Here is a 23,565-nt window from a genome sequence, read left to right as displayed (position 1 = left end):
TCGTTTTTACTTTCAATCTCTGGACTTGTCAAAAACAGTTTTGTTTTGTTTTTGGTGGTGCTGGGGATGGAACCCAGGGCTTTGTGCTTGCAAGGCAAGCACTCTACCAACTGAGCTATCTCCCCAGCCCGAAAAAAGTTTTAAAAATAATTTGGTTTTCATTACTTTATCACTGAGTCTTCCAGCATGTGCTTTTTCAAAATATACAAAGAAAGGATATTCAATAAAAAAATCAATTGAATAATTTGGAGGTTCTGTATAAGTAATTTAACACTTTGATTTTTCTTTTCCTTTTGCTTTGTTTTTCTTTTCTTTTTTATTTATTTTTTTTATTTGTTACCAGAGATTGAACCTAGGGAGGGAGTAACCATGGAGTCCCTTTTTATTTATTTAATTTTGAGTCAGGGTCTTGCTAAATTGCTAAGGACCTCACTAAGTTGCTGAGGCTGGCCTTAAACTTGCAGTCCTCCTACCTCAGCATCCCAAATCGCTGCAATTACAGGCAACTTTTTTGTTTTTGTTTTTGGTATTGAACCCAGGGATGTTTTGCCACTGGGCTTTATCCTCTGCCTGCCCCCCCCCCCCTTTTTTTTTCTTGAGGCAGTGTCTCAGTTGCATAGGGCTTCACCAAGTTGCTGTGACTAGCCTTGAACCTGCAGTCCTCCTGCCTCAGTCTCCAAAGTCACTGTGATTACAGGCTTGCACCATGGCACCCAACCTCTGCTCTCTCTCTCTCCACCTCACCCTGTCCTTTTTATTTTTTGAGACAAGGTCTCACTAACTCACTAAGTTGCTTTTGGCTCTGCTAAATTACTGAGACTGGCCTTTGAATTCACCATCCTCCTGTCCTGGCCTCCCAAGCCACTGAGATTACAAGCATGTGCCACAGCACCAGGCACCTCAGCCATTTCTTAAACATTAAGATCATTTGGGAAAATATAGGAAGCTTTCCAATTAACTTAATATGTCATACACCACCAATAGCTAACCTGGTAATAACAGATGCTAAGACTGAAAGAATAACTAAGTTCATTATATTGTTCTGCTTTTAAGGTTAAAAACGACAACTAACGCCAACCATGAAAGATCCAAGTCGCAGCAGTACTAGCCCAAGCATCATCAATGAAGATGTGATTATTAACGGTCATTCTCATGAAGATGACAATCCATTTGCAGAGTATATGTGGATGGAAAATGAAGAAGAATTCAACAGACAAGTTAGTTTTCTATACAGATATATACTTTTTGATAGCCATTATAGCCTGCATAATATGATTGTGCTTATCCCTGAAATGTGTTTATCTGGTCCCTTATATATTAAATGCGTGTGTGTGTTTCACCACTCCTATTTTATTTAGTCGCTGGTTACTGCCAGGCTTAACATTTCATAGGTATTACTTGGAGAGGATGTTTTAGGATTCCACCCTAAAAATTCTCATTCAGGAGGATTAGGGTGGAACCTGGGAACTTGTTTTTCAAAAGTCTCCATATGGCTCCAGTGAGCAGTGAAGTTTGGAAACCAGTGCTTTACACTAATCAGATTGCTGTATCATACTGCAAGTCAAGAAAATTCAGGAATCAAGAGCAAATGAACATATGTTAGTGTACAGAATTACAGTTTTTCACCTGAGATCCTCCATTTTTCAGACTTGAAAAATCTGGCACCACTTTCTCTCTCTCTCTCTCTCTCTCTCTCTCTCTCTCCTCTCTCCTCTCTCTCTCTCTCTCTCTCTCTCTCTCTCTCTCTCTCTCTCCCCCTCCCTCTCTCCCCCCCCTCCCTCCCTCCCTCCCTCCCTCCCTCTCCCTCTCCCTCTCCCTCTCCCTCTCCCTCTCCCTCTCCCTCTCCCTCTCCCTCTCCCTCTCCCTCTCCCTCCCTCTCCCTCCCTCTCCCTCCCCCCCCCCCCCCCCCCTCATACTTAGAGACAGGGTCTTGCAAAGTTGCTTAGGGGCCTCACTATGTTGCTGAGGCTAACTTTGAATTCCTGATACTCTTGCCTTAGCCTCCCAAGTTGCTAGGATTATAGGCGTGCATCACCATGCCCAGCCCCACTTTTCTCTTTAGAGAACTCTCATACATTGATAAATATTATCTTTTATTCTGATACTTCTTTTTTGGGGGGTGGGGGTTACTGGTGATTGAACTCAGGGTTACTCAACCACTGAACCACATCCCCAGCCCTGTTTTGTTTGTTTTTTTAGAGACAGGGTCTCACTGAGTTGTTTAGCACCTTGCTTTTGCTGAGGCTGACTTTGAACTTGTGTTCTTCCTGTCTCAACCTTCCCAGCTGCTGGGATTACAGGCATGCGCCACCACACCTGGCTTATTCTGATACCTCTGGTATCTGTTCCCATCTACCTTTTCATTCCTCCCCTGATGGTGGTTTTGGTAATCAGTAACCAGCTTATCGATAATCATTGATAGACATTCCAGAGTAAGACAGTTTAGTCTTATTCCAGAAAGTATCAGGTGGTGTATTTTGTTTTATTTTGTCTATAATGCTTGGGACCCAGCACTCAAACATGCTAGGGTCAGGTCAAGTGTCACCCTGCCCCACCCTGGGTAGTGGGAACTGAACCCAGAGGCCCTCTACGACTGATCCCCAGCCCTTTTCTTAAATTTTGAGATAGTGTCTCCAATTTGTGATCCTCCTGCCTTAACCTCCAAGTAGCTGGGATTACAGGTGTGCACTTCACACCCAGCTTTGTTATGTTTTTAATTACCCATGCCCTGACCCTACCCCTAGAGATTGGATGAGTTTGTATAGTTTTAAGGTATCACAGATAACTTTGATGCATATTCCTCAAGAGAGCCCTCATTTGTTATTTCTTCCTTGCCATCAATAGAAAACTGTATTCTGGTAATACAAGTAAAGACATAGAAAAATCCTAAATAAATCTTCTTGGTATTTATGGTCAGCATTCTTTTTCTTCAGTACAGAAATAGAGGAGAAAGCATGACATTGTTTTTACTCATATTAAAAAGAAAAATTGTAGTTGGACAGGGATTACAGCACATGCCTGTAATCCCAGCTACTCAGGAGACTGAGGCAGGAGGATCAAAGTTCAAGACCAGCCACAGCGACCTATGGAGGCCCTAAGCAACTTAAGAAGACCCTGTCTCAAAATCTAAAAAGTGGGGGACTGTGAATGTAGCTCAGTGGTAAAGCATCACTGGGTTCAATCCCCAGTATCATTTTGCGTGTGTGTGTGTGTGTGTGTATTGCTGGGGATTGAACTCAGAGCCTAGTGCATGCTAAGCATGTACTCTACCACTGAGCTATACCCCTTAGCTCCAAACTTCGTGACTATTTATTATTTTTATTATTTGTTGTTGTTGTTGTTGATGAACAAAATGCCTTTATTTGTTATGTGGTGCTGAGGATCAAACCCACTGCCTCATATGGGTTAGGCAAGCACTCTGCCACTGAGCCACAACCCTATTTATTTATGTTACTGGGGGTTGAGCTCAGGAACACTGAGCTATATCCCCAGACCTTTTTTTTTTTTTTTAAAAAGACACAGTCTTGCCAGATTGCTGAGGCTAAACTTGAACTTGCAATCCTGCTTCTATGGTCCCCCTCAGTCTCTATTATCATGCCTGGTGGTGTCATTGTGGAAATAATTTAGTTCAAGATATTTTAAGCCATTCCTAGTCATATCTTAGCAATTCATATCTTATCCTTTATTTATTATAAATCTAGATAGAAGAGGAGTTGTGGGAAGAAGAATTTATTGAGCGCTGTTTCCAGGAAATGCTGGAAGAGGAAGAGGAACATGAGTGGTTTATTCCAGCTCGAGATCTCCCACAAACTATGGACCAAATCCAAGACCAGTTTAATGACCTTGTTATCAGTGATGGCTCTTCTCTGGAAGATCTTGTGGTAAAAGTTATTTTTTCATCTTTTGAGATCCTAGGTCATCTTTCCTATAAGTGGAAAAGCCAGCCATTGTCTAAGAAGAGTTCTGCATGTCTTCCCCTTCCAAATTTTATTGCTTCTTACAGAGATACCTCCCATGTCACATGTGACATGGGATGACTTTGGCAACACTGTCGAGTCTTGGACAATTAACAGACATTTTGGCTACTGCTCTTAAGTCATGATGTAGCCCTAGGGTATTTAAAGATCTTTAAGAGTTAATCCAAAAAAATACACAATATTACCATGGCACTTGATTTTACAAAAGTAGTAGTTTGATGGAGAAATCTTGTGTGTAAATATCTGATGAAATTTAAAGTTTTTCTGAAAGTTAAGATTGTGGAAATCTCCTGGCCCAGGGTTTTTATCTAGGTAGCCGGTTCATTTGGAACTGTGATATTATAAGGGATTTTGCAAGCTCTTGGCAGAAAGGGAACGCAGTTTTATTTTTAGTGTCTCGTCACTGCTAATATATTTGCAGTAAAAAGTTTATTCAAGAATTATGATAACTAAACAGTAGTGAGTCCTTTGCTAAAATTAAGATAAATGAATTTTTTGAAAGCAAACAATTTTCTCTAGGTCTGAATATTGACTTTTTTTTTTTTCTGGTGGTATTAGTCATTGATCCTGTGCATGATTGACAGGTGCTTTACCACAGAGCTATGTTTCCTGCTCTTTTTACTTTATTTTGTTTTTTTGTGGTACTGTGGAGTGAACGCAGGAACTCATTGTACGACTGAACTACACCCCCAGCTCTTTTTGAGACAGCGTCTTGCTAATTTGCTGAGGCTGTCTTTGAACTTTAAATCCTCCTTCCTCAGCCTCTGACTAGCTGGGATTTCAGGTGTACATTCATACCTGACTTGAATATTTGCCTTTTGGTCCACATTTATAATATCTGGTTGCTTCTACTACCCACTGTACTCTGAAGCATTTTTTGCAGTTCTTTCACTGTCTTTGCTTCCTAATCTGTACTGATAATTACTTCTGAAGCTTCAAAAACAAAAATCAGTTCCTCTTGGGCATCATAGACTTGGAGAATTAATCTTCTAGGCATGTTAATTTTTTAAAAGCACCCCAGCTGATTCATTATACTGCATCCTACCCATTAGACATTTGGAAACTATTCTCCTAAAGGACTATTTAGAGAACACTAAAATTTACATTGTGGTGTATTTTGTTGCAGTAAATAATGATAACCCAATTGAGCCAGATGTATGATCTAAATACTCCATTGGGATATGCTTGCTTATGACTATGTTATTCAAGTCACAGATAATCCTGGTTGCTCTGACAAGTAACACCCTTTGCCAAGCTTAATGTATAACTTTAATTTAGACGCACAATAAATCCATAGTAGAAACTGTTTTTCTACTCAGTCTGAGATTGATTTGTTCTAACTTTTCTATAGCCAAGAGAGTGCAGATTCAAGTATACTGCTTTTTTATTTAAACTGTACTTCACTTTTTTTTTGTCAGGGAATGACTGGGAATGACCAGGGCATTGAGCATGCTAAGAAGATGCTCTGTCACTGAGCTACATCTCTAGCCCTAAACTATACACTTAAAGTATAAATATATTTTCCCTGGGGGATGGGAGAATATATCCTATCTAAGGAAATTATTGAGTATAAATTACAAAACTAAAATTATTACTCCAGTGTGATTTTTAATATTATGTTTTGGTCCAAGTGACATAGGGGTCAAATTTAGTTATAAAAGTCTACCAGCATACTTATATTTAGGTCCTGGAGTCTGTCCTGGTTTCTTTTTATAATTAATTTATCTACCTGGAACCCAAATTGTTGTAGAGGAGAATTTCCAGCTATTCTTCCTATACACAGAGACATCTGCTTAGGAAAGTAAAGACTTAAAAACATAGCTTAATGTGGGTACAAGTCTTTACAGCTCTTAGAGACTTTAGCCCATTCCACCTTTTTTTTTTTAACTGATGCAAAAATGGAGTCTCAGAGTGATTTATCCAAGCTTACACAAGAAGTTAGAAAGAGGCAGAACTGGAATTTCATACTTAGGTCTTCTGGCTCCCCATGTAGTTTTCTTTTGCTGTTATATATCATGCTTCCTGTAGGAATTAGAAGATAGCAATTGTAGAAAGACAATTCCATGTTTTCAGTGAGGATCAGAAAGTAAAATTAATTCATCAACAATGCCCAGGTTATATTAATCATTTTAACACTTAAAATGCTTGTATAATATGAAAGTGTTTTAAGAAAGGTTTCAGTTAAATTTACAGAATTTCTTGTTCAGTGCTGTTCCTTTAGATTATATGAAGGTAGTGGGTTTCTGATTACATTTAAGCAAACTTAATTTCAGTTGCTACTTTATCTTAAGAAAATTGATACAATTTGATAATAATATACAAAACTTACATCTAGTTCCTCCTTTCCCTGCCATAGAGCTTTTGGGTTAAGTGTAACCTTACTATCCTGATTCTTGCTTTTGCTTCATATATTTTTTTTTTGGAAGATACTTTTGCTACTAGGCTGAAACTTCTGAGTATCTGAAACCATCTGTAATGAACTTCCTTTTTTTTTTTTCTATGTATTTTTTCCAGGTCAAGAGCAATCTGAATCCAAACGCAAAGGAGTTTGTTCCTGGGGTGAAGTACTAAAATATTTGAGTAGACGGGGCCCTCTTTTGGTGGATGTAGCACAATTTCCACACTGTGAAGGCAGTATTAGAAGACTTAATTGTAAAAGCTCTCTCTTGTCACTGTGTTACACTTATGCATTGCCAAAGTTTTTGTTAGTCTTGCATGCTTAATAAAAGTGCTGAGACTGTTATTAAGTAAAAACCTGTCAAACATTTACTGAAAAATAGAATTGGCCCCATGGCTTAATGTAAAGACAGCAAGGAAAAAAGCACCAGTCAAGTTGTGACAAAGCACCAAATTAAATGACCTTTAAATCTTACTGAATTGTTGTCTTTGAGGCTAAACTGGTCCCTTAGGATTAACTAACACTTGTTGATGCTGACACTTTGTAAAATGGGTAAATTTAAATTAAGTCCTAATTGCTAAGCAGATTTCTCAGTTGTATTTGTCTTCATCAAAAAGAATCTCATTTTTCTGAAGAGGGTATGTTCGTTAATATAAGGTAGTTCATTAGAGACAAGTGTGTCTTTAATGACTGTGGTTACACAAGGTAGTGATCAGGTAAGAACTAGTCCTGGCTTTTCTGGTATGTTATGTTAGAAATGTCGAGTTCTATTCCTAATGTTACATTTGAGGAAGTATGTGATTTGAGAATTGCATCTCCTGAGGATTCACTGCATCACAGCCATTCATACCTGTGTGAAGTCTAACTTAGGACCAACAGAAATCCATAACCCAATTGAACAAAGAGATTGTAACATGATTTGAGTGGTGCTTTTCCTTGCTTTGTTAACCATCACGACAGTAGTCTGCAGCACAACTTTTCTTTTAACAAAGCTAGAACAGTTTTGGCTTCTTAAACTTCATATTTGAGTAGGTTAAGCTGCCATACGTGTTCAGTGTGAATAGTGTTTAAGTTGAAAATATTGTAAAAAAATTATATTTTTTCAAAAATATTTAAAAAAATAAATAATGGTAGAACTGAGCTGATGCTTGTGTTTATTGATGCTAGACTGCAGACTCTCCAATGGTGATACTCACTTTAGTGTGGGCTCAGTACCTCAGGACAACCTTGCTGGTAAATTGTGCTTGGAGAACAGGATTTTTTGGAATCCATCATGGCAAGTACGTTGCTATGCAAATGTCTTTCCACAGTACAACTCTAAAATAAACCCTATTGCCTTGTCCTTGCTTTTTATTGCCCGAGACTGCAGTGTCATGGCAATCAAAGATAACCATGTTGTGAAAGTATGACTGGACCGGGGATGCAGTTCAGTGGTAGAGTGATTGCCTAGCATATACAAGGCCCTGGGTTCAAACCCTAGCATCACAAAAAAAAAAAAAAACTATGACTGACCCATACAGTGGTGACCTTACTATAGTATAATCTCAGTAAGTCTCATCCATTCTCCTAAAAGACTTTTCTTGAGATTATTGGGCCAGAAATAAGAAAGACCATGTAGTGATGTCTGGCTCATATTCTTTGTGGGGATGCACCAGTAATTTTTCATCATACCCTGCAGTGCTGGGGATACAACCTAGGAACTTCACTTCCCACTGAGCTATACTCCCAGTCCCAGTGTCCCAGTGACGGTACTTTTTTTTTTTTTTTTTCCCCTCTCGGTACTGTGGATCTAACCCAAGGGTACTTAACCACTGAGCTGCATCCCCAGCCCTTTTATTTTTTTTTTATTTTGAGACAGGGTCTTGCTATGTTGCTTAGGACCTTGCTAAATTGCTGAGGCTTAGCTTGAACTTGGCAATACTTGAAATTCTCGTACCTTAACATCCCAAATTGCTGGGATTACATGTGTAGGCCACCAAACCTGGCTGGGGCCCATTTTTAATGACTCCTTTTTTTGTTTGTTTGGATTGGGGTTTGAACCCAGGGGTGCTTTACCACTCAGCTACATCCCAAGACCTTTTTTATTTATTTATTTATTTATTTATTTATTTATTTATTTTTTGCGGAGCTGGGGATCGAACCCAGGGCCTTGTTCTTGCAAAGCAAGCACTCTACTGACTGAGCTATCTCCCTAGCCCCTATTTTTTTATTTTGAGATAGGTTGTTACTTAATTACTGAGTGGGTGTTCAACTTGTGATCCTTCTTCCTCAGCCCCTCAAGTTGCTGGGATTATAGGTGTGTGTCACTTCTCCTGGCTTAATTGTTACCTTACTAAACTAATAGGTGAGTTTTTTGAAGAACCTGTGAAACAATTGTTCTTGACTTCTTTTTTGGAGCCATGATACAACTGTCCTGTTTCCTAACAACTCCGTATGAGAGGCATGGCTATCTACCAAGTATATGAATCTTACTAGTCCTGTGTCTCTGAGCTCAGACAGGAGCAAATTCCCACATACTGACAGACTGTTACAGTGCAGTATAATTTGCACCAATCAGAGAGGCACTGTAACCTAATGATTAAGAAAAAATTCTGCTGGGCATGGTGGTGCATGCCAATAAATAATTCCCAGCAACTCTGGTGGCAGGAGAATCACAGGTTTGAGACCTTAAGCAACTTAGCAAAACCCTGTTTCAAAATAAAAAGTAAAAAGTGTTGAGGATATAGCTTGGTAGTAAATTATGTGCAAATCATTTGACCTTTCTGTGCCTTTGTTTTCACATCTCAAAAATGCTGACATGACACACAAAACATTTTGGGTTTCAGAGCATTTTGGTTTTTGGTGGTATTGGGGATCCTGGATCTCAGCATGCTAAGCAAGTACTGTACCATTGAGCTATGCCAGTCTCTGGATTTCAGTTTTACAGATTAGGGATGCTTAAACAAAAAATTTGATTCAAATATTCTAGAATCAGAAAAACTCCAATCTGTAACAGTTCTGATACTCAACCTGGAATATCCATCTGTCTGGATTATGTAGTTTTGTTCATGTTTTGGCACTGGGGATGGAACTCAGTTCAAGTGCCACTGAGTTAGGTCCCCAGCTTTTTGTTTTTTTTTTTTTTAGACAGAGTCTTGCAAAGTGCACAGGCTGACCTTAATAATCCTACCTCAGCCTCCCAAGTCATTGGGTTTATACAACTGGTGAATGATTATTAAATACACATCAAGTACTTAAGACAACTCTGGTACATAGGAAGTCCTGTTTAAATGATTGTCATTATTTATTACTATAAAAAGAGGCTGTGGGTATGGCTCAGTGGTGGAGCATGCAGTTCACATGTATGAAGTACTGGGACTGTGTGTGTATATATATATATATATATATATATATATATATATATATAAAATTGTCTAGGCTCAGCTTTTTTTATTGGAATGTTTCTTGTCTGTGTGAAGGAACGTGCCCATTGAACAAGAGCCTGACATGTGCATTCCAGGTAGAGGCAGTTTCAGAGTATCAGCTGCTTCACATTTTCAAGTCCTAGGGACAAATGATCACCTCATCTGGGATTGTACTGTCATAGTTTTAGGCTAACCGAAGTTACCCCTTTTAGGGAGTTGTAATTATATGACCACTATTGAAACAGGGCAGCATATATGAGAGGATTTTTCCTGTTGGTTTGCTCTGTCAATATTTCCCAGCCTTTCCCATGTTAAATGTTTAGCTCACTGGAGCTCAGGAATGAGGCTGCCCATGACTGGTTTATGGACTGTAGGTGGCCTGCATTCTGCCAAGTATCTGGGAGGGTTAATATTTCAGCATACTTATACCCACTTAATGACCTGGACCAGTTGGGAAGTCCCACTGTCACTATAAAATGGCTGTGGATTTCCATCCAGAATCCATATGTTGACTTTTTACTCAGTCCACCTTCCCCTTGAGGACCCTCAAATAGGTCACAAAAAGGGAACTAAATAGTTTGGGTTTTCTTTTGTTGAAGCATAAGAATATTTGTTCCACCCTACCACAAAAATCATAGAGACATCCTACCTTTCTTGGAAGTAATGTTCAGACCTTGGTGCCTGCAGACCCAGCTTCTGTATTTTCTAGAATGTCTTCTGGAACACGAGACTGATTTTTTGACTTTGAAGAAAATCCTTTGAAGACTGGGCAGATAGGAATGTATTTCAGAAAGGCAATCCTTTTTACTGTACCCATCCCAATGGGAAAGTCATAGCTCTTCAGGCTTGCAGATGTCTCACTGTTGGCATTGGCCCCAGCTTTCCACTGTACCAGGCCTCGTTCCTCTGGACTCCCTAGAAGGGGAAAATGGGGTCATTAATCACAGCTAGCAACCCTCTACTAACTCCCCTTTCCATAACCTAGTTCTGAGGCAGCTTTTTGGAATCAAATGTGTGTCCCCCACCCCTCCACCCCATGGTGCTGGAATTGAACTCAAACCCTCACACATGCTAGAGAAGCACTACCACTAAGCTACACCCTTAGACCTCGGGTCTTCTGATACTAAAAGGTTGCCGAATCCATGATTTCTGAGCTCCTAGCTTTGCCAGAGCTCTCAGAATCCATAAAGCCAGTTGGTATTGTCTAACTACAGTGTGCCAGGCTCATTGCTAAGTGCCGTAATTTCATTATCTTATTTCTTCAAAATAGGGAGTGTATAGACAGTTACACAAATTTTTAAGATGAAGAAATAGGTTAATTGTCAACTTATATTTGGTAGTATGGGGATAGTGTGTGCTGGGCCTGTGGAAACCAGATGGTGCTAAGGTGGTGCTCTGGGATAGAAAAGTGTATTTTGAAATACTACAGTCAGTATTAATATTGTTAGGATTCCACATTTGGAAAATAAACTTGTTTCCACAACAAACTTCAGAAGGTCAAGCTAACCAAAATCTTTGGTGGGGTTAGGGATGCTTCAGAATTTTATAACTAAGGAAGTCTGTTGGGGAGGGGCATGTGTTATCTCAAGTTTTCATAAAAGGGCTGGGGGCTGATAAAGACTAAAACACTAAATCTAGCCAAAGGAGTGAGGTCAGCCCAGGCTGAGAATAACCCATACGATCACAAACCAGATGTGTCCCCAAATCAGCAGAGAGGGTTCTGGAGGAGTGCTGGGGTCTTCAGGAAAGAGTGCCAGAAGGAGGATCTGTTGGAACTGGCTGGGCCTGGCTGCACAAAGAGCACAGATGGCCAGAGGAAGATGGCACGCAAAGGACGATAGTCCCACTGTCCAGTTATCCTCCCTCCACTGCCAGGACACTCAACAGCCAGCTGGGGCTGAAGCTCCCTCCCTCTGACAGGCTGGTCAGTCTCCCCCACTTTACTGCTCTGCTGTTTCAACCTGTTTTCCTGGGCCCTAGATTCAAGTCCCTGTAAATGACTCCAGCCCAGCCTTACTGACTTCATTGCTTAATTAAATCCAGTTTTTTGGTTTTTTTTTTTTCACATGTCTTTTTTTTTTTTTTTTTTAATTGTAAACAAATGGGATACATGTTGTTTGTCTGTACATGGGTTAAAGGCATACCATTTGTATAATCATAAATTTACATATGGTAATGTTGTTTGATTCATTCTATTATTTTTTCCCTCCCCCGACCCCTCCCACCCTTCTTTTCCCTCTAAACAGCCCTTTCTTCCTCCATTCTTGTCCCCCTCCCTAACCCTAACCCTAACCCTAACACTAACTCCCCCCACCCTCCCCCTTATGTGTCATTATCCACTTATCAGCGAGATCATTAAATCCAGTTTTACTTCCCATCTTTGTGCTAGGAGCTCCTCAAAACAAACTGACCTTTGCAACTGATGGAAGAAAACAGGGTCAACACCCCAGCACTCCTTCGTACCCTCTGCTGTTTTGGGAACACATCTGGTTTGTGATACAAATGGGTTATTCTCAGCCTAGGCTTGACCTCACTCCTTTGGCAAGTTTTACAGTATTTCAGTTTCTTTCAGTCCCCAGCCCTTTAATGAAAACTTGAAATCTTATGTGTCCCTCCCCCAACAGACACAGGAAAGGACTTCCTCAGCAGGTATCCTGAAGCTTAGGAAATAATACCAAGAATTAATTAATGGATGGCATCAAATTAAGAAGTTTCTGGTGGGGTGTAGTGGTGCACATCTGTAATCCCAGCAGCGAGGGAGGCTGATCAGGAGGACCATGAGTTCAAAGCTAGCCTCAGCAATTTAGCAAGGCCATCAGTGAGACCCTGTTTTGAAATAAAATACATAAAAGGGCTGGACATGTGCCTCAGTGATTAAGCACCCCTGGGTTCAATCCCTGGTACCACTCAAAAAAAAAAAAAAAAAAAAGCAGCTTCTGTATAACAAAGGAAACAAATGTGAAGAGTGAGCCTTTCAGAAAGGGAAAAAAAATCTTTCCCTGCTACTCTTTCCTCTGAAAGGATTAATATCCAGAACATATAAAGAACTCAAAAAACTTAACCACCAAAAAAAACCCAATCAGTAAGTGAGCAAATGAACTAAACAGACACTTTTTTAAAAGCTGCGCTTCAAACTCAACAGCAGTTGCTCTTTTTTTTTTTCCTTAAAGATGTTGCTAGACCTTTAAATAAAGATCTATCATATTTAAGTAAATATTCATTTATTTATATGTGGTGCTGAGAATTGAACCCAGTGCCTCACACATGCTAGGCAAGTGCTCCTACCACTGAGCCACAACCCCAGCCCAAACACGCTGTTTTAAAGAATAAATACAAATGGCCAACAAAATACAGGAAGAAAAAAATTTCAACATCTAACAATTAGGAAAATAAAAAATACATTGAGCATGGGTGCGGTGGCAGCGCACGCCTCTCATCCCAGCAGCTCGGGAGGGTGAGACAGAAGGACCGTGAATTCAAAGCCAACCTCAGTAAAAGCCAAGGCACTAATAAGCAACTTGGTGAGACCCTGTCTCTAAATTGAAAAATATAAAGTAGAGCTAGGGATGTGGTTCAGTGGTCAGGTGCCCCTGAGTTCAATCCCCAGTACCAAAAACAACAAAACAAAACCACATTGAGCTGGGCGTAGTAGTGTATGCCTGTAGTTTCAGCAACTCAGGAGGATGAAGTGAGAGGATTGCAGGTTTGAAGCCAACCTTAGCAATTTAGTGAGGCTATAAGCAACCTAGAGAGACTGTCTCAAAAAATAAAAAGAACTGGGTTAAGCACCCTTGGGGTCAATCTCTGGTATCAAAAAAGAAAAACTACATTACGATCTCTTTCCAGTTATAATGGCAATCTTTAAAAAAAAAAATTATATATATATAGTAAATGGACACAATACCTCTATTTATTTTTTATGGAGTGCTGAGGATCGAACCCAGTACCTCACATGTACTAGGTGAGTGCTCTACCACTTACCCCCAACCCCAGCCCTATAATGGCAATCTTCAAGAATACAAATAAATTCTGACAAGTATGTGGGGGAAAGGAACACTAACACACTGTTGGGGGATTGTAAATCAATATAATCAGTATGGAAATTAATTTGGAGCTTCCTCAAGAACAGGGATGAGGCTGAATGATAGAGCCCTTGCCTAGCATCGATGAAGTCCTGAATTCAATGCCTAGCACGGCAAGGGGAAAAAAAGACTAGGAGTGGAGCTAGCAGCAACCCATGCTTATAGCAATGCAGTTCACAATAGCCAAGTTATGGATCCAGCCTAGGTGTTAATCAACAGATGAACAGATAAAGAAAATATGGTACATACACACATTGGAGTTATATTTAGCCATTAAGTACAAAATTACATCATTTTTAGGAAAATGGATGGAATTTGGGAGTATTAAGTGAAATAGGCCAAACTTAGGAAGTCAAGAATTAAATGTTTTCTCTAATGAACTAGAGAGAAAAAAGGAGGGGGGGAGGGGGAATCTCATGATAATAGAAGGAGAAGGAGGGGGACCAGTATAGTAGAGGAAGGAGACCAGGGAGTGGGAAGAAGGGAGGAAAAAGGGAGATACTGGGGAATGAAATGGACTAAATTATGTGCATAGATAAATATGTCACAGTGAATCCCACTACTATGTATAATGCACCAATAATAAATTTTTTAAAGACTTGGGAAAGCATAAATTTGGAGTTGACATAGAACAGCCTGTTTCTTCCTCAGAACAGCCCAATAGCTCATCAAAGTCACATTTTTATGAAAATCTCCATCATAAACTAAGTTGTTTTCATTGTACACTCCTAATTTTTTTCTAATTCAATAAAAGAATCTTCAGGGCATTAAAAAAAAATTGACTCAACACTATTCTGCGCATCCTCCTTTGTCTGATTCAGGGCCAAGCTGCTAATCTCCACCAGCATTTGCTGAACTATATTGTCTAAGGTTAGACTGTCAGTAAAGAGAAAGCAAATGTATGGAGACCCATCTGCAAATTAAGGGCTGAGGAAAGCAGTGCTTTTCCATGATTAAGGACTGGGTTCTGAGCCAAGAAGACCTGGATTTGAATCCAGTTTTTGATCTCAGGCAAGTGACTGTACCACTAAGCTTCATATTCCTCATCAATGTACATTGAAAGACTATTGAAGAGTATGTGGCATAATGCATATGATCCCTGGCAGGGATGGTTGCTGAAGTTCATTTGGGTTAAAAGGTTGGAGTGTGAGACAGTTCTGAGGCTATTGTTAGACATCTGGATAACTGGTCTAGCTATCTGGATTGCAAAAAAGAAACAAACCTCTGTGTGTACATCTGCCACCCAGAGGCTCTCCATCTCCCTAGACTTTAGGCATCGAAGCTGCCATTTCACTGTCTTAGAACCACAGGTTGGGCTGCTCCAACAGACAGCTGCTACCAAGAGCTCCTGCTGATTCTACCCAAAATCCACCGAGGAGCCTTGGTCCTTACCCTGCCCTCCCCTATGACCCAGGAGCTAAGCACGGTCTCTGTATCGCTATGTGCTGCCAATATAAACACTTGAGTCTTTAGAGAGATGAGACAGGCAGGACCTGTGCCTTTTTTTTTTTTTTTCCCCCTGATACCAGGGATTGAACCAAGGGGTGCTTTACCATTGAGCCACATCCCCAGCCCTTATTTTTTCTTTTTTTAGACAGGGTCTTGTTAAATTGCTTAGAGCCTCACTAAATTGCTGATGTCGTTCAACTTCCTGCCTCAGCCTCCACAGTCACTGGTATTATGGGTGTGCTCTACTATGCCTGGCACAGTTATATCTTTTAAGGATGACATGAGGCACTTCTTTCCATGTGTGACTCATAGTAGATGTTCAGTAAATTGCAACTTTATTCTGGGGCTGGGATTGTAGCTCAGTGGCAAAGCGGTTGCCTAGCATGCATGAGGTACTGGGTTCGATCTTTGGCACCATATAAAAATAAAAAACAAAGGCATGCTGTCCATCTACAACTACAAAAAATTTATTTAAAAAACTGATGCTGCATTTATACCAGTTCAACTCTATGAAAGCAAAGACACGCCTCAGTCCAGTGGCTATCAAGAAATAGTTGAGCCTTGTCTGTGCCTCCTCCTCTCCCCTCAGCCAGCAGGCACTCCTCCAGACCATCTGTTCCTATTGCTCCCTCCAGGGCCTGTGTGACATCAGACCTGGCCACATCTTGGCTTAGGGGCATCTGTTGGAGTATGTACAAATCCAGTATTCTGCACTGCCCTCTTAGGGCTGACCCATACCTGGCACTGTGTTGTCCAGTATGAAAGCAAGGCACCCGCCCACAAACATTTCGGTGCTCAGCAGCACAGTCAGAATCTGGTCCATTTCAGGAAAGCCTGTGGAATAGGCCAAAGACCAAGGGATGTCATGTCCCCCTGGAGAGCAGAACTCTAGGAGTTCTGCTTATGCACCTTACTGACTTCCTTGAGCTGTCATGGCCATGGAATGGTACAAAGTCCTGACTTTCAAGCCTATCTGTGCCCACCTCCCATCTTAGGGCTCAAATCCCAATTCTGCCAGCTGCTGGTTGTTGACTTGGAACCAAACCTCTCTGAGCCTCACGGTTGTATCTGTAAAGCAGAGATGATAATACTCTCTGTCTCGAACTGTTTTGAAAATTAAATGAGAAAACTCAATACCTATCTACAGAAAGTGTTTTTGTAGAGGACAGCTGCTAAGAGACTCTCAAGCTGCTGTTTAGCATCCAGAGTTGGAAAGGTTTGATTTGTGGTTCTACCTCTGTGAAGTCTTTGAGGGAGGGAGCTGTGCTCAACGGTTTTTGTTTGTTTTTATCTTGCGGTGCTGGGGACTCAAACCCAGAACCTTGTGCATGCTAGACAAGCACTCTGCCACTGAGCTACACCCCCAGCCCACCCACCTCCCACATCCCTGGAGTCAATAGGCACCTGTATTGATGGCGCCGGGGTTGGAATCCAGGTAATTGGGCAGAGTGAGCCCAAAGAACATGGAAAATCCGAGCACAAAGAGGTTTCGAGAGGAGTTCATGTCCACGAACTGCAGGTTGGAGAGCCCCACAGCGGTAATCATGCCTGCGGGCACAAAAGAACCGCTAAAGGCGCCGCGCGGCTCGGTGGGTCCCACCACTCAGAGACCTGCGCCGCGCCCCCCGGGTCCTCGCCTGGCACTCACCGAAAAGGGTGCAGAACATGCCCCCCAGGATAGGGTCAGGGAGGGAGGCAAAGAGGGCCGTGAACTTGCCGATGACACCCAGGACCAGCATGATACCGGCACCATACTGCACCACGCGCCGGCTGCCCACCTGCCAGGAATCCAGGGGCGAGGCTAGACGTGGGGGCGAGGCTAGGGTGGGGTTAGTCCTGGGGGCGGGGCCTGTTATAAGAACTAGGCATAAACGCGCTAGGTCTTGGCATGGGGGCGACGTTTTTCAAAGATGGAGGCGGGGCTAGGCCTAAGTAGGGACGGGCTTGGGGCGGGGCCTCTGGCACTAGGAACCCCGACGCGCGCTTTGGGCTGCTCTGGGTGGTACCGCACCTTAGTAATCCCTAGGACGCCAATGTTGGGACTGGACGAGGTGGACCCGTTGCCCGTTCCCAATAGCCCCGCGATAATGCAGCAGATGCCTTCGGTGAAGATGCCCCTGTAAGGAAAGAACAAGTCCAGCCTCTTCACCAATCTGCACACCCGACCCCCGGGCTGTGGAGCTGCTACTTTCTGCCCAAGTACTTCCCACTCCCGGCCAGAGGGAGTTCTGGGAGCTAGAAACCCCGGTACAGGAGCTAGCCCCAGGCACTTACTCCCTTGGATAATTCTGGGCTTCAGTTTTCTCATCTGTACAATGGGCATGGTAAGGCCTGTCTCACAGAATGGTTAGCAGATTACATAAGAGAATGCACATGGAGGGCTGAGCACATGGAAGGTTGTCAATGACTGTGGTTTCCCTGGAACTCCCTTATCTCCTCAGTTACTCCCATCAATCGCTGAGTGATGAGAGCTTTCCCATCCCATAAACAAGGATTCTGAGATCTGGAGGTGTTAGTGACTTGCCCTAACAAGGGCAGATGAGCATACCTATTGATAGCATGTACTGGAGGGGGTGGTGCACCAGCCAGTCGGGCACAAGCATAGTAATCACCAATGGACTCGATGATGCCTGCCAGTGTGGCACTGAACATTCCCAACACAGCAGCCACAGTCACCGTGGGCAGGCCCCACTGACCTGGGTTGTGGGAAGACAGGAGGATGGATCCAGTGAGGAGCCTGTGGTGGGTTGGCAGGGATAGGGTGGTGCATGAGAGGGAGAGGGATCACTGGGGAGTCTTAAGCAGGGACAGGAGTCCCACAGTTGTGGGAGCTTATTTGGGTCATCCAGATGCATGGAATTGTAGTGAAATGGAGCCAAGCACCATTACTTGGCTCACTATAAACGTGTGGTTAATGTTGGTGCCATCAGTAGCACCAGCGGTTTCACAGGTGTCTCAGTTGGAAGCAAAGGGGACCCAGGTGGGGTTGCTTACAGGGGTATGGAATGCGAACCCAGGGTGAAATACTCATGATCTCTCCACGGGCATCAGTTCGTGCCTGGTAGCCATAGGCTGTTGGGTCTGAAGGCAACATATCTGTCAGGGTCAGCACATAGCAGAGCAGCCACATGGTCATGATGGCCAGCACGATCTGAAACAGGCAAGGTAAGGGGTGCACTGCGGGAACTGGAGGTCTTCCTCCAGGCTAACCTGCTTCTACTTCATCCCCAGCCTGCCCAGATCAACCCCAGCCCTTGTCCCTGCTCAGACTCCAGCCCCAAACCCGCTCCAGCCTCTGGATAGGACCTCATCTCTACTCTGGCTCTAGTGCCTATGCTATTCCTGCCTTTGCCCCCACCTTGGCCCTGGCACAGGTCCAGTCCCTATCCTAGTCCCAGCCCCTCCTTACAGGAAACATCTTGAAGATCTGGATTCGGAAGAGAGTCAGGCCCTTGCCCCAGCGGTAGATGGGCAGCAGGAAGGTGACATTGCGCAGGTACTGGGAGAAGAGGATGATCAGGAGAATGGAGCTGGGGGCAGAGGCAGAGGAGGAGGTGGCTGGTAGGTGAGGCTGGGGCCAAGAGATAGGACTGAGGCAGCAGGACATAAAGGGGTGAGAGGGTGGGAGCTGGGTTTGGACAGGATCAGGCATTGCTCACCAAGCTGAGATGCCCCAGTGGGAACCTGCTCGGTCACCAGCAGCTTGGAAGACAGACAGGCCAATGAGTGAGACAGTGGGGGTGACTGTGAGAGGCCCAATGTAGCTGAGCAGGGCCCCAGGCAACCCCATCAGCCCAATCACCACCTCCACCATGCTGGACACCATGATTGCACCCTGGACCTAGAAGGGCAAAATGAGTGTAAGTAAAGATCATGACCTGGCTACCAGCAGGACAAAAGTTCCTAGACCACCTCCTTGAATCCCCCAACTCAGCAGTAGCTCCCACTGCCATCTAGCCCCATCCTCAGGTCCTGGTATCTTCTACCTACCTCTCGTATTCGGGGGTGCCAAATATGAGAGGTGTTCAGAGGCAGACTCCAGTTGCCGTAGATCTCCTCTGGGGTCAGAAACAGGGACACCACACGGACAGAAGACAGAGGGGAAGAAGATGTTGCTACGAACACTTCTTGGTGTCTGGACTCAGGACATTTGCCTAGACCTCCAGATCCCTGGGCCTCCCCTCACCTCCAACCCAGACCAAAAACATATGCCCACCTTCCGGGGGGCATTTCCATTTCTCCAGGGCCAGGATGGCTTTGGCTGGAACCAAAAACGCAAAGGCGCTGGCCTGGAACAGTGGCAGCCTGGAGGACAGTGGCAGAGCAGGAAGGGTGGGGTGGGGTGGGAGAGGGTTACAAAGACACAGAGGGGCACAGGGACACAGAGGGACAAGGATAGGAGAGGGCAGAGAGAAGTCATTGAGATCCGATGCAGGACTTTAACATTTTTTTCCGTGTGTGCGTGCGCATGCGTGTTGCGGGAGGGAGAGGTCACTACTGGGGATTCAACCCAGGGGTGATCTACCAATGAGCTACATGCCCAGCCCTTTTTATTTTTTATTTTGAGACAGGGTCTCACTAAGTTTCTGGGGCTTGTCTGAACTTAGACGATCCTCCTGCCTCAGCTCCCTACCACCGTTAGATGTGGGCCACTGCACCCGCAGTCTCTTACAAAGAAAAAAGACAAAAGGCTCCCCAGCTCCAAACCTCCACCTTGCTGTGGAGTGCCAGCCTGAACGGAAGTGGACATCTTAGTTCTGGCATCAGAGTTGTGCTCACAACCTCCCCCAGCCCCCCACTCAACCATCCTTTTGCCATCCTGGCCTAGGACTGTGCACTGGGACAGGGGCTCCCAGCCCACAGCCGGCTCATGCCCTTGGGACACAGGTATGTGGTCCTGAGCTTAAGAGGAGGAGAACCCAGGTAGGACACATTCCCTTAAGCCTACAGACTCGTCCTTGAGGAGCCCCAGAGCAAGTTCCCTAACTTCAGAGTAAAAGTCCAGCTGCCTAGCTCTGAGGCTGGCCCGGGGGTAGGAGCAGCAGGTAGGGGCAGGTAGTGGTTTGTTTTTTTTTTGGTCCATAAAAGCTCTCTGAGGGAGATCGCTTGCTCTTGTGTGTGTCATAGTGTGTGTGTGTGTGTGTGTGTGTGTGTGCGTGCGCGCGCGCGCAATGCGCGCGTCTGTGTGTGTTGGGGGCAGGGGCGGCTCACCGGATGCCCAGTGTGGTCTGGATGAGAGTGGTGATACCCACGCATGTGAAGATGGTGCCAATGAGCTGGCTGACCATGTTCTGGTCGCGGCCCACACACAGCGCCTCGGCCAGGAGGAAGGGAACAGCGATGGTGCCACTGAAGCATGTCAGGTAATGCTGTGAGTGGCAAGAGGAGAATCATGAGGAAGGACCCACGGAGCTCACAGGGAAAGGGGCTCCCTAGGTCCTCATGCCTGCCTCAGAGGCCTGAACCCCGGCCGCCTGGTGGTGCACCACCCCTTACACTCCCCATGAGGCATTCCCAGAAAGCTACTGCTCACCACTCTGGGGGTTACTAATCTCCCCCCAAGTTACTCCTGTGTCTGCTGTGGGTAGGCCCCCCTCCCTGTCACCAGCTTTCAACCCAGCAGGTACCACAATCCTCTCAGGCCTCATCTGTGTTTTCCCAGCTTCTGCTTAGTGACAGTCACCATGCTGACCTTAGCTTTCTCTTCCTCTTACCCAAGGTAACCTTGCTGGCCAGGGAGGGGCCAGGATCCTGGGGGATTGCCAGAGAGGCCACAGGGGAAGGGAGGGGACAACCCACCTACCTGGAAACCAAGCAGGATACACAGGTACCAAGGTGGCACATCCTCAATCTTGTACAACATGTCAAATTTGGGCTCCATGGGTAGGGGCAACTGTGGATTCCTGGTGGAATTTCCTGTTGAGTCCTGGGACTCATGCTGGGGCAGTAGAGAGAAGCAGCTCAAAGTGGAATAATGGGGTAGGCAAAGACCAGGCTGTCCCAGAATCACTCAGGTAGCCTGAGTGGCCTATCAGCAATGCAGAGTGAGGCCCTGGCCTGGGGTCTCCACCCTCTCCCATAGTCCATTCACCACACTATCACCTGGCCAAGAAGCACTTGGCCCCCTCCTCACACTGCTCCCTGTGGGTGGAACACACTGTGCTGGGTCCTAGAGCCCTCAGGAGGGGGACTTCTAGTAGGGGGAAGAGCGTCCAAGTCCAGAAGACTTGAGAAGCCCTAAGGAGGGAGCCCAGAGGGCAAGAACTGTGGATAAGCCACTTTGGTCCCACCGCTGCCCCTGGAGGTCCTTGAGGGTGTCACTGACAAGGAGGTTGGGTGCCTACTGGCCCCCAAGCTCAAGCCAGCCAGTCCCCAAATTAAAGGCTCCTTCACCTCCACCTCCATCCCATTCCATCCCCCATTGCCACTTTCGGCTTGGGATTGTCACTTGTTATCAAGTTCATCAGAATTTCTGTCCCTGCCCTCCCAGAGAGGCCTGCACAGGTCCTCCAGCCACCACTCACCCTGCCCCTACCCAGCTTCCCCAACCCCCAGCACCTGTGTCCGGCCCTCGGGATCCTCCTGAGCCCTCATGTTTGGAGCACAGATTTGAGAAGCTCCTGAGAAAAAGAGGATGACTTTACGAAGGCCAAGGAGGACTTTACTCCACATATCAGACATTGTTCAAAGTAAATCTGTAACCAGGTCCAGAGCTCCAGATTGCGAAAGGGGGAGCTAGGCAGAGGTAAGGTATTAACCCTGGCTCAATGGTAAAGGCCACCCAGGCCTCTGCCACGTTTGCCTCCTGAGCACGCCTCCCTGCCCACACCCGAGCCCGGCACGAGACTGTGCTTGTTTTCCCAGAGAGAGCCAGAGTTGAGGGGTGAGGAGGGGACAATCCTGGAAGTTCACCACAGGCAAAGGTGAGAGGAAAGGGAGTGGAAATGGACACTTGTGACGTCATCTCTGCATTTATTAATAAGTTAATCCTTATCATCGTTGCCATGATCATTCTCATTACTGAGGAATGACTGCATGCTAAGCCCTCTGTGTTTATATATATATGCACTGTCATGCAGATGCCCTGAGGCTGGGTGTATGTGTATGAACCCCTTTACTGTGTACGGGAAAGGAGAGTGATATGACCAAGGCCACACAAGTAGCTAGGTTTCAGAGAACCAGCCCTAAAATTCAGATTGGCTGAAGCTGTCCTGTCTCTATGGCCCTTCATCACTCAGGGTCCTGAGGCAGCAACAGACAGGTCTCTGCAGGCTGTGTTTTTTGACTCTAGAGATTTAACCCAGGAGTGCTTTGCTCCTGATCCACATTTCCAGCCCATTTATATTTTTTACATATTTTTTGCTGTTGTAGATGGTCACAATACTTTTATTTATTTGTTTTTTATGTGGTGCTGAGGATCGAACCCAGTGCCTCACACGTGTTAGGCAAGTGCTCTACCACTGAGCTGCAACCCCAGACTCTTACATTTTATTTTGAGACAGGGTCTTGCAAGTTACTTAAGGCCTTGCTAAGTTCCTTAGGCTGGCTTTGAATTCCTCGATCCTCCTGCCTCAGCCTCCCAGCCTCCTGCTGGGATTACAGGTGTGCATCACCATGTCTGGCTCCTTTTTATTTTTCATTTTGAGACAGGGTCTCATTAAGGCTGAGGGCCTTGCTAATCTGCTGTGACTGGCTTCAAACTTGAGATCCTCCTGCCTCAGCCTCCCAAATCTCTGGGAATACAGGTGTTGGCCACCGTGCCCAGCTTCCAGTATTAGGAGTCTTAAGATAGCAACAACAGAGAATTAAACTAAGCAATAGGCCCCATGTGCCTATGTCACACAGCCCCATAAGCCAATCCTATGCCCAACCTATTTCCCTTCCAAGCTGTCCAGCCCAACCTGGCCAAAGGCCTAGGGACTGGCAGAGGGGAGAGGGGTTGTGCCAGTCTCTAAGGGGCTTGGTCTTGGAACCCAAGCTGGTCGGGGGTGGGCCTGGGATCCCCATATGCTTCCCTCTGGTCTGCTCCAGCCCCAGCCACCCCAGGTTGCACCTACTTCGGGGTTGTTGCGCCCATTGCCAGGCTTGGCCCTGGGGGCCCAAAGGCAACACGGCTCTCCAGCTAGGCAAAAGCTTCATCCTGCAGCCTTGAATCGGGTTGCCTGTTTGTCCTTCAGTCCATTCCTTTGTCCACCGTGCTACTTCTCTTCCTCTTGGCTCCTGCTCCCAGGTTCCCAAAGTCGTCTGACTAGTTT

At 44.8% G+C, this 23,565-nt stretch overlaps 2 protein-coding genes across 6 annotated transcripts in view; one reads left to right on the top strand and one right to left on the bottom strand.

The window, feature by feature from the left end:
• The window catches only part of PAIP2 (poly(A) binding protein interacting protein 2), a 20,324-nt gene extending 12,809 nt beyond the window's left edge, over window positions 1–7,515 (top strand). For both annotated transcript variants that reach the window (XM_079144011.1, XM_079144012.1), the window contains exons 2-4: window positions 1,054–1,217; window positions 3,702–3,881; window positions 6,492–7,515. In XM_079144011.1, coding sequence (XP_079000137.1) covers window positions 1,080–1,217; window positions 3,702–3,881; window positions 6,492–6,548 — 375 coding nt within the window. In that variant the 5' untranslated portion in view covers window positions 1,054–1,079 and the 3' untranslated portion in view covers window positions 6,549–7,515. The remainder of the gene's footprint in view (window positions 1–1,053; window positions 1,218–3,701; window positions 3,882–6,491) is intronic.
• Window positions 3,838–23,565, bottom strand: SLC23A1 (solute carrier family 23 member 1). Of its 4 annotated transcripts, XR_013764469.1 has the most exons (17): window positions 23,368–23,563; window positions 21,869–21,930; window positions 21,114–21,248; window positions 20,522–20,679; window positions 19,527–19,615; window positions 19,301–19,368; window positions 18,970–19,151; window positions 18,720–18,840; window positions 18,305–18,461; window positions 17,859–18,006; window positions 17,322–17,427; window positions 16,959–17,088; window positions 16,715–16,858; window positions 16,049–16,144; window positions 10,429–10,694; window positions 5,946–5,999; window positions 3,838–3,925 (listed from the first exon to the last, which is right to left on the bottom strand). XR_013764469.1 is itself a non-coding variant. In XM_079143956.1 (16 exons), the coding sequence occupies exons 1-15, from the start codon at window positions 23,447–23,449 to the stop codon at window positions 10,447–10,449; spliced, it is 1,926 nt and encodes a 641-aa protein (XP_079000082.1). In that variant the 5' UTR covers window positions 23,450–23,562; the 3' UTR covers window positions 4,385–5,999; window positions 10,429–10,446. The 4 variants fall into 4 exon arrangements, 3 of the variants coding, with proteins under 3 accessions (XP_079000082.1, XP_079000083.1, XP_079000084.1); XM_079143956.1 differs by lacking the exon at window positions 3,838–3,925 and having other exon boundaries at window positions 4,385–5,999; window positions 23,368–23,562; XM_079143957.1 differs by lacking the exons at window positions 3,838–3,925; window positions 16,049–16,144 and having other exon boundaries at window positions 4,385–5,999; window positions 23,368–23,565.

The sequence above is a fragment of the Sciurus vulgaris genome, assembly GCF_902686455.1.
Source record: "Sciurus vulgaris genome assembly, chromosome: 6".
NCBI classification, from domain to species: Eukaryota; Metazoa; Chordata; class Mammalia; order Rodentia; family Sciuridae; genus Sciurus; species Sciurus vulgaris.
This window is presented reverse-complemented; position numbering and strand designations above follow the sequence as displayed.

Coding starts and splice junctions, on each gene's coding strand:
- SLC23A1 (XM_079143956.1), bottom strand. CDS start 23,449: ATGAAGCTTTTGCCTAGCTGGAGAGCCGTGTTGCCTTTGGGCCCCCAG. Junction 17,428..17,858: donor CCAGTACATGCTATCAATAG/GTATGCTCATCT, acceptor CTTTCCTTACAG/GGGCATCTTCACCGAAGGCA. Junction 16,859..16,958: donor CATGTTCTGCACCCTTTTCG/GTGAGTGCCAGG, acceptor TTGTGCCCGCAG/GCATGATTACCGCTGTGGGG.